The 9774-nt window shown below is 43.2% G+C and overlaps 1 protein-coding gene across 2 annotated transcripts in view; it reads right to left on the bottom strand.

Moving 5' to 3' along the window:
* Window positions 1–9768, bottom strand: part of DHX40 (DEAH-box helicase 40) — a 13479-nt gene extending 3711 nt beyond the window's left edge. For both annotated transcript variants that reach the window (XM_057378804.1, XM_057378805.1), the window contains exons 1-15: window positions 9607–9768; window positions 8928–9073; window positions 8089–8208; window positions 6551–6781; window positions 6306–6372; window positions 5725–5856; window positions 5325–5424; window positions 4834–4920; window positions 3954–4136; window positions 3442–3522; window positions 2658–2815; window positions 2053–2167; window positions 1520–1628; window positions 1116–1210; window positions 490–559 (exon numbers count right to left, since the gene is read on the bottom strand). In XM_057378804.1, coding sequence (XP_057234787.1) covers window positions 490–559; window positions 1116–1210; window positions 1520–1628; window positions 2053–2167; window positions 2658–2815; window positions 3442–3522; window positions 3954–4136; window positions 4834–4920; window positions 5325–5424; window positions 5725–5856; window positions 6306–6372; window positions 6551–6781; window positions 8089–8208; window positions 8928–9073; window positions 9607–9745 — 1833 coding nt within the window. In that variant the 5' untranslated portion in view covers window positions 9746–9768. The remainder of the gene's footprint in view (window positions 1–489; window positions 560–1115; window positions 1211–1519; window positions 1629–2052; window positions 2168–2657; window positions 2816–3441; window positions 3523–3953; window positions 4137–4833; window positions 4921–5324; window positions 5425–5724; window positions 5857–6305; window positions 6373–6550; window positions 6782–8088; window positions 8209–8927; window positions 9074–9606) is intronic.
* Window positions 9769–9774: the final 6 nt, after the last annotated feature.

Genomic DNA, 9774 nt, shown 5'->3' with positions numbered 1-9774 from the left:
CTAAATTTTCAGATTAAGGAGATGTTTTCCTAAATTTTCAGGTTCAGGAGACGTTATCCTGAATTTTCAGATTCAGGAGACGTTATCCTGAATTTTCAGATTCAGGAGACGTTATCCTGAATTTTCAGATTCAGGAGACGTTATCCTGAATTTTCAGATTAAGGAGATGTTATTCTAAATTTTCAGATTAAGGAGATGTTTTCCTAAATTTTCAGGTTCAGGAGACGATATCCTGAATTTTCAGGTTAAAGTGCAACAACTTAAAATTGCCCAAGAGATCCAAAAAACCAGAAAGAAAGTAAAATAAAAACTAGAAATAAAGTCCAGCCTGCATCACACTCACATCACAAACCAAACATTTACCAGGTTTGAAGAAGTGAGGCTCTTCCCCCTTTTAAAATGAACACAAAGCAAACACCAGGAAGGGTTTAGGGACCTGTCTCTTATTCCTTTTTGGGATCCTTTTCCCAGCAGGCTTTGGGAACTCACTGTGGATGAAGGGTGGATGTAGACTATGCTGCCATGTCCGTCCATTGTGCAGAATGTCCTGGCTGCAGATCTGAAAGGTTTGTGAAAAAAAGGAATAAAAACAAAACCAAAAAACCAAACCAAACAACAAAACAAAACAAACATTGCTGTGTTTAGACAGCAACGCTGAAGTAAACAAATCAGCAGCAGCACAAAAAAGAATTCTCAAATGTCTGACTACAGGGAGGTGCTCACAGAATTAAAGTGTAAAAAAAAAAATGAAAAAGTGAATACAATATATCTAATTTACCACAGCAGCACTGCAGGTGTAACACCACGGTAACAGCAGGGTTTGGGAGGGAAGCCTTTGAAAGCTTAAYTGGAAATTTTCAAGCCCTTTAGGTTGAATATCTGGAACTGCTCATCAGCTACTGAGTTCCTTTCACAGAGAGGAAAATGGCATTCCTGGGGAGCTGCTGACAGCCTTGGAAGTCAAAAGCAGAGAATTTCCCAGGCTTCCAGCCCTCTGCAGAAACATCTCCTTCACCTGCAGTTACTATTTTGCCACTTTTACCCACAAACAGCCACACTTTTCAGTACTTTGCATGATCTCTTTCCCATTAAGTTCTCTAAACTTGGTTCCTTACCTCCTAGCAACGTTGATGAAATATCCTGCACAGAGGCACCTTCTCAGTATTTCAGTTCTGGAGCCTTCAAATGTTTCTTTAGGGAAGTCTGGCAGCTGTGGAAAGGAAAAAGCAACAAGAATTAGGGTCTTTCTTCAAGAAAAAGCAGTTAAACTCCCTYCACCCTATGGATTTTAAACTCTGGRTTTCTCTCTGTATAGAAAYCACAAGGAAAGGAGAAAAATTCTCCTTCTTGCCCATTGCCAGCACTGTACCTGTGAGTTACACAAGCAAGGGTGCTCTAAAAAAATATTTAAGTGGATTAGTTCCTACTGGAGGAAGGCAGCAGATGGCTCAGCATCCATTACATCCCTTAAATATAAACTTTCACAGCTCAAACATATCCAAAACCTGCATTTTTTTACCTGTTTCAGTTTGGTGGTTATTTCCCGCAGCTGTCTTTCCACACTGAAAGCAGATTTCACAGCTCTCCAGTGGATCCAATATTCCTGGCACCAGGATGAAGGAGATTTGCTGAGAACAGGAATATTTGAATTATAAAGAAGCCCTTTGTGAGCTGCTTGCAAGAAACTTGCTTCTATTTTTATTTGTTATGGTCACACAAAGGCAACAACCTACACAGGCAGAGACTTGGCTGGGTGAAATCAAAAGTGTCCTGATCACAACAGATCAATWACAGATCACAACAAGGAATAAATAATAACATATTATTTATAAATTATATTAATTTATAATATAGTTTATTTAAAAGAAAACATAATAATGTATACATATATTAATATATATATTATGATTTCTAGATTATATATAAACATGTATTTATACTTTAACTATGTATMTAGTTATGTATAGTATATTATACATAACTTATACTAATTTATATAATAAATATATTATATAAATAATAATTCAGGTATGTAAAGGGGGCATTTTCTACCTTGCTTTGCACTGTTCAAAAATATTTAAGAGGGTTGCAAAGTCATTGCATCCTCCCACTTGTGAGGCAAGTTCCTGGTGTTGAAGCTCAGCCTCCTTTTGCTTCTGAGGATCACCTGAGGAAGCAAGTTACACCTCACTTAAAATCATTTTTATTTATCGCTGCCTTAYTTTCTGTCAGTGTGTGTTTGTCAGCCTTGGCTTTTTATTCCTTTTATTTTTAGTTTTGTCTCTCCTTCTACAGCTGCGTTTACAGCAGGGGCATCACCTCTGGGTTGTGTTTTCTGTTCAGTGACTGTTTCATCAAACAGATCCTGTAGGTTACTGGGAGAAGCTGAGCTGTTAAAAACCACCAGTCCCTGTTTGTACTCACATCTACTGTGGTGAATTTTACTTTTCTGGTGTTTTTTTTTTATTTTTATTTTTGCCTTTTTCCCCTTATGACCTCTCAGCTCAGGCACAAGCTTGCAGTTGACAGCCCTGGGACAAACACAACCCAATTCCTGCTGCTCTAAACTCTCTGGAACAGCTGCTGTCCAACTCCTGACTCCAGGGGTGGTTTTTTGGGGAAAAAAATCCAATTTTTTGGGAAAAGGAGCTTCCCACCTGGCCGGATGAAGACGTTTTCYACGGACAGCATGGCTGCAATGGGAAGCAGGAGATCTTCACAGTMCAGGGAGGCAGCTTTTATGACAGCACAGGACAGGTTGGGAGGGAGGGGAAACTGCACCAGGAACTCGCCCAGCCTTGTCAYGTGGCCTCTCCTTATTCCAGGGAAAAAAAAAATAGAAATAGCAGATTGAAAAGATGGAAATAGCAGATTCAATGAAATGATGCTTAAATGTAAAATTGGGATGTGCACACCCAATGAGCAATTCCCTCTGGACTCTGAGTGCTCAGACAGGTGCTGAGGACATGGAGAAGTGTCACCAGCAGAAAAAAAAATCCACATTTCTCCAGCATGTCTGCTCCATGGCGGGCACAACCAGCTTTTTTATTTATTTACAAGAAGAATTCCTGGAAGCTCAGGATAAGATCTCCCTTCCTGTCTGGAACTCTTGGATGGACCTCCCAGCCAGAGCCTGAGCTCCTGAGCCACAGCAGTCTGGGATGTGCCCTCAGGAACTCCAGAGCTGAGGGAACTTGTCTGAGGTCACTTAGGAACTCCAGGACAATGTGGAGAACTTGATCTGTATCTCCCAAGCCCTAAACTGTGCTCTCTCCCTGTTTTTATAGACAGTGTATTAAACCCCAGTAAACTTCCTCCTGGAAGTTAAACAAGGAAACAGGTTCTGCTGCTGGGGTGGGGGGAAGCCCTTTAATCCACATAAAACACCAAAATTTAGCCATTGGATTTTAAATTCTTTGCAGTAAAGAATTTGACTTTTACCTGTCAATAGCACCGCACTGGTAAAGTTCCTTCAGAGCTTCCAAAATATGTCTTTCTTCAGGGGGGTCCAAATAAGGAAATCTATGGTAAAAAATAAATAAAGTAGCTTTGTTAGTTCTCATACTTATTAAAATAGTTTTTAAACATCCTAGTGCAGGATTTCTGACCAAAGTCAGATAAAATAATCATTTTCACCATATGGGTGTGCCTCCAGCAGAGGAATTTCTGATGACAAATCCCAGCGTGCCACACGCTAAGCTGCATTTTCTAAACTAAAAAACCCCACTGAAACAAAGCTTTTCGGGTATAAAAATCACTGTTTTGAARGACTATAAACTATGCACTGAATTTGGGAGTTTTGACAGAGCCTCCAAGCTGCAATTACAGCGGGGAAACAGCAGAAAAGCTGATTGAAGTGTCACAGTTGGCCGGGGATCTAATCCTGCCTCCCTGCCCTGGCGCCGCCATCCCAAAATCCCGGACGGGGATAATCCCCTTCCGAGTGAGGTCACCTGATGACATCGTGCACGGAAAGGCACTTCAAGGTCAGGATGACAGATGTCAGGCTGGTCCTCCTGATCTCAGGCACGGTGTGCTCAGGCATGCAGCGTTCCCAGAACTCCCTGCTGTACAATCCGTAGCTTTTCCCCGCCGASGTCCGGCCAGCCCGGCCCGCGCGCTGCTTGGCTTCGCTCCTGCCCAAAATAGAAAAAGCAGGGAAAAAAAAAAACAAAACATCCAAACCTTCCATTCCTTCTATCACCACCCAAAAAAAGCACATGCTCTCTTGGATAAATAACAGCAATTTCTCTGCTTGTAGAGAGAGGTGATTATTTGCGTGCAGCAACTGAAAAATTCGGCCACGCGAGAATTAAAGGAGAATTTCAGGCCTTGGAAGGGTTTTTTGAAGWTTCCCTCAAGAATTCAGCAAATTGTCTTTTCAAATTCATTGSAAATTCAGCACTGTCTGCTCACACCTCAGAAATGCACTGCTAATTCCTCCTTAATACCTGTAACTTTTAGGAAATTTTATGTCCTGAGCTACTTTCTACTTGGCAACAAATAAGTGGATTTAAATCATGGGTTTTAAGGTTGCTGCCCATCATTTTATTTATTTATTTTTAAATCATGAGGGTTTTAAGGTTGCTACCCACCTTTTATTTTTTTTTAAATCATGAAGATTTAAGGTTGCTGCCTACCTTTTTATTTATTTATTTTTAAATCATGCGGCTTTAAGGTTGCTGCCCACCTCTTTAATTTTTTTTTAAATCATGAGGATTTAAGGTTGCTGCCCACTTTTTAATTTTTTTATTTTTAAAAGGAGCAGCAATACACAGCATTATTGTCAAAGCAGCTCCCAGAAACAGCAAGGAAGGGACATTTTTGGCTTACTTTGAGATGGGAACCACCTCCAGGATGTCCAAACCAACTCGGGGGTTGTGATTCAGCTGCTTCACAAAGCCACTGTCTACCACATATCTGAAAAAAAAAATACAGAGAGGGAARTTATATCAATAAATCCTATAAATACATAAATTTATATTATTTATAAAGAAATAATAAAATCCAGAGGGCTCAGCAGGTAACTGCCACATGCATTTCATCAAAAAGAACACATTTCCCCAGACTGTGGTTATTCAGTGGAGCCAAGATTGGATTTCAAACTAAAGCCCAAAAATACTAGTTTATTATTATTATTATTATTATTATTATTATTATTATTATTATTATTATTATTATATCCAAGGTTTTCTTTCTACACACATCTCAAAAAAAAAGGCAACAGGAGAGGTATAGCAGCAGAATAAATGTGTTTTTTCAAATCCAGACCTTTCTGAGTCATTGCCTCTGTTACAGGTTTTATGAAGGAYAGAAATCAATACCTGACTCCTTCGATGGTCAGAGATGTTGCAGCRATGTTTGTGGAAACCACACATTTCCTGATGCCCCTGGGAGCTGGCAAAAATATCCTTTTCTGTTGATCTGAAATGACAGATATGGAGTCAAACAGCCTGTTCTGCTACAGAGCTCTGACCTCAAACCACACCTCTAACTGTGCAAATTCACCCAAATTTCAGTGGATTTTAAGTGGAGGCTCCTGTGTAAGCAGAGAAAACTGAAATTTGATTTAAGTTTACAAAAACTCAAAGCACCCCAGTATTGTAACAAAGGGTTTCATCAACGCCCTTTTCCCAACCACAACAGAAAATCTGCTGAGGACGCTGATCAGAACAAGTCCTGCAGTTGAGATTTATGGGAATGAGGTGGAATTTTTGTGCTCACCTGTGGCCATGGAGCCGTACAAGGGTAGGATGAGCAGCCCTTCCACAGCCCGGTCGTGCACCTCGTAGCGATAATCRATGGATTCTGCCTTCTTGAAGAGCAAGTCACAAGCTCTCTCGATCTCATTCTGGCCTGAAAGACACACAGGAGCATTTCAGGGACCTCCAGGAGCTCCAGCTCTGCCTTCCTGGTTTGCAGCACCTTTAAAAATGTTGTTCTGGCAATGTGCAGARCTGCCAATGTTGTTTCAATAAGGAAATAATGAGAGAGGGGGTTAGGAGGTGACATCCAACCTTTCCAGTGTCTGTCACCAAGGATTTTCCTTAAAAGCTGTCTGAGGGCCTGGCCCATGTACTTATGGAGGGTTTTATAGATAAATTAATCCTTCCTCCCTGAWTTAACAACAAACTAAACCATGCAAACACAATTTGGCTATTCCTAAAATGCTCTGGAAACTGTAATTTCACAGGGTTTTGTGAACCTGCCTGCACCTCGCCCTTCTCACTGCTCTGGGAGAAACCAGACATGCTTTGGAAGATTTTTTTKCATGATTGACCTGGAGTAACCAGGAAAACTCTCACCTGTCAGGAAAACCAGGATGTCRCCTTCTGGTTCGTTTAAGTGGACATCCAGGGTGACCTTCACAGCCTGCAACACACAACAAACAAGCCCAAACTGTTAAAATCCCATTTATTCTTCCTAGAACTCATCACATCGACCAATTGTCCCCARTTTCCTGCAGAGATGCTGAGAACACCACACATTTGGCCTCCCTCAGATGAAAATCAGCCCAAAAACTGAGAAAATAAAGCAAACCAGTCCAGACCTCGGTGACATAGGCAGAGCTGCCCACATCCCTGGGGCTCAGCAGGTTGCAGAATATCTCCTTGACAGGGTAACTCCTCCCTGGGATGTGCAGCACCGAGCAGTTCCCAAAGAATTCCGAGAGCTTTTCCACCTCCAGGGTGGCTGACATCACCACCACCTTCATGTCTGTCTTCCTGCCTTCTGGCTTTTTCTGCAGGAACAGTTTCTTCAGCAGACCAAATAAAATATCCTAGCAGGAAAACAGAAAAAAAACTGATGTTAATATCCTGGTTTTAGCTGAAGCCTGGTAAACTTGGAAGGGAMTGATTTTATCCCACTGAAATGGTGAAAATCACAATATTCCAGGTCTAGGCATATACATTTACCCTGGACATTTTGGGTTCTGGAATTTAATTTTTTACCAGCTCTTCTTTACCAGCCTACAGACAGCACCAGTGTAACTTAAACTCCTTTATTTTTCATTTTTATTCTCCCTTGGTCAAATAATTTGTGAGAATTTACCTCAGATCCATTTTTCATCCCATTTTCCTGCGTATTTTCCCCYGCCTGTCCATGCACCCTTCTTTGTTTTTATTTATTGCTCCACCCTCAGCAAGTTTATTTAACTCTGTGGTGCTCTGATTTAAAAATCTGCTCCTTCCATCACCTCAGCTCAGTAATTTACAACACTCATGGGTGCCTGAGGGCAAAATGGGATGCAGAAAGCATTTTTTCCCTTTTCCCAGCTGGACTGGGAGATGGTTTGCTGAAGCAGGAGGTTGTCTGACACACCACACAACCTCCTGAGGTCTGAGTGACTTCAATGTGCCTTTGTTGGTCACAGAAGGGTCAGGGTGACCTCTGAGAGCTTTGGGGACTCACTCTGGGTACTTCCCCGGTCCCAAAAGCCATAATCTCTTGGCACAKTCATATACACACCCTAAGAAACATTGGGCCTTGGGGCAACAGAACTGTTTCAGGGTTTTTTTTCATTTTTAAATTTTTTTTGGGGGGGAAGCATTGTTTGTTGTTTGGTTGGGTTTTTTGTAGTTGTTTGTTTTTAATTTTGTGGGGGTTATTTTTGTTTTTGGGTTTTTTGGGGGGGGAGATGTTTGTTGTTTGGGTGGGTTTTTTGTTGTTTGTTTTTCATTTTGTGGATTTTTTTTGTTGTTTTTTGTTTGTTTGTTTGTTTTTGTTTGGTTGGGTTTTTTTTTTGTTTTGTTTTGTTTTTTCAAATTAGTATTCTAGAAAGTTTATGTTCTCCTGGAAATTTTGAGACAGTATCCAACAGCCAGCAAAGCCCCAACTGCTTTCAAATGCAACAACTACAAAAAATCCCAACAACTACAGGAATTCTAACACTATTCAGAGGCCACATCTTATTTTAAACTTATGCAGTATGTAAGGAACAAAGCAGAAATTCTCTGCTCTTAGGACAGCAAAAGGATAAAGCACATCCATGGAAAGTTAGTCAAAATCCCACATGAAAGGAAGGTAAAAACAGAGCCCAGAAAAGGTGAAAATGTGACCCCAAAGATGGATAAAGGTGACACTCACRGTGCTGAGGCTCCGCTCGTGGGCTTCATCCAAAATGATGATGCTGTACTTGCTGAGCAGGGGATCAGTCAGGATTTGCCTCAGGAGGCACCCGTCTGTCATGTACCTGATGGCAGTGTCCTGCAAGGTTTAACACACATTCAGCTGCCAGCCTGCCTTTTTATTTCCAAAGGAACAGGTCACAGACTCTGCACAGACCCCACATTTGTCCAGGACATGCTCTGAGACCCCAGCACAGCTGTTGGTGCACCATGGGTGCTTAGCAATGCTTCACCTTCCTCAAATGAGTTCCAGGACACAAACAGCTCAGGGACAGACACTTCCCAAAGCTCTGAGCCAGCCTTCAGGTCCCAACAAACCCCCAGTGACCCCGCCACTGATGCTTTAGGATTTTTAGTTTTTCTATTTCCATGCGTCTGTATTTTTGTACTTCCCTAGTAAAGCACTAAAAACTACTGTTCTTTCATCTTTAGACAAAACAATCCCTCTCTGAGCCTGAATCCAAAGACACCTCACTGCCCGAGAGCCCCAAAATATGGAAACAACAGTGAATTGGGGGGGAGCAAGTTTGGGGTGGTTGACATCATCATCTGTAAAGATCATTGGAGAATTAACACCCAATATGTTAATAAGGCAGAACTTATAAAAGGTGAAGATCTCGTGACCCGGTGTCCATTTTTAGGTGTAGCCTCAGGAGGAGGTTTTGTCTGCCCTAATGTACCAGTAGGCCTGTTAAGCCTGTATTAAAGTTGTGTATTCTCATTCTCTTAAGTTTGTCTGGCCTCTTTTTCAGATTGATAAGACATCACCACCCCCCAGGACAGTCCCCAGGGCCCCACCTCGGAGGTGCAGTCGTCGAAGCGGACCTGGTAGCCCACCAGAGCCCCCAGCTCGCAGCCCATCTCCTCAGCCACCCTCTGTGCCACCGATATGGTGGCCACACGCCGTGGCTGGGTCACACCGATGGCCCCGTGCTTGGCCAGGCCTGGGGGAGACACATAAGGGACATTAAAGATCATTTMATTCCACCTTTCAYCTGTCCCACGTTGCTCCAAGCCCTGTCCAGCCTGGCCTTGGGCACTGCCAGGGATCCAGGGGCAGCCACAGCTTCTCTGTGCCAGGCCTTCTCCACCSTCACAGGGAAGAATTTCTTCCCAACAGCCCATCTAAGCCTGCTTTGTGTTAGTGGGAAAGCCATTCCTGTCACTCCAGGCCCCTTCTGGTCCTGAAAGAGGCTCTAAGGTCACACCCAGAGCCTTCTCCAGGCTGAACACCGCCAGTGATGTGGGACGAACGGGGACACTGAGCGGGACTGCTCCAGGTCACTTTTTAACACACACTACACAATGCACACACGGCCACAGATTGGGCGTTTTTTATTAAAAAAAGTTTAATCAAGCCACCTCCTYTCACCACAGCCCAGCGCGAAGCTGCGTCACCCGCGAGAGGACGGGGGGACTACTATACGAGTTTATCGGTGCTTGTTGCCCCACAAGCACCCGCGGGGGGTTGCGTTACCTGCCTCGTAGAGGTACTTGGGCAGCTGCGTGCTTTTGCCGCTGCCCGTCTCGCCGGTGACGATGAGGAAGGGCCGCTCCCTCACGGCCTCCACCAGTTCCCGGCGGGAGCGGCGGATGGGCAGGGCGGGCCCGGCCATGGCGGCTCCCGCGCCTCACCCGCGGCCCC

The sequence above is a fragment of the Malurus melanocephalus genome, unplaced genomic scaffold (assembly GCF_030028575.1).
Source record: "Malurus melanocephalus ecotype Western Australia unplaced genomic scaffold, MMel_1.1 scaffold_376, whole genome shotgun sequence".
Classification (NCBI taxonomy): domain Eukaryota; kingdom Metazoa; phylum Chordata; class Aves; order Passeriformes; family Maluridae; genus Malurus; species Malurus melanocephalus.
The sequence above is the reverse complement of the archived record's forward strand: the minus strand, read 5'-3'. Positions and strand labels throughout refer to the sequence as shown.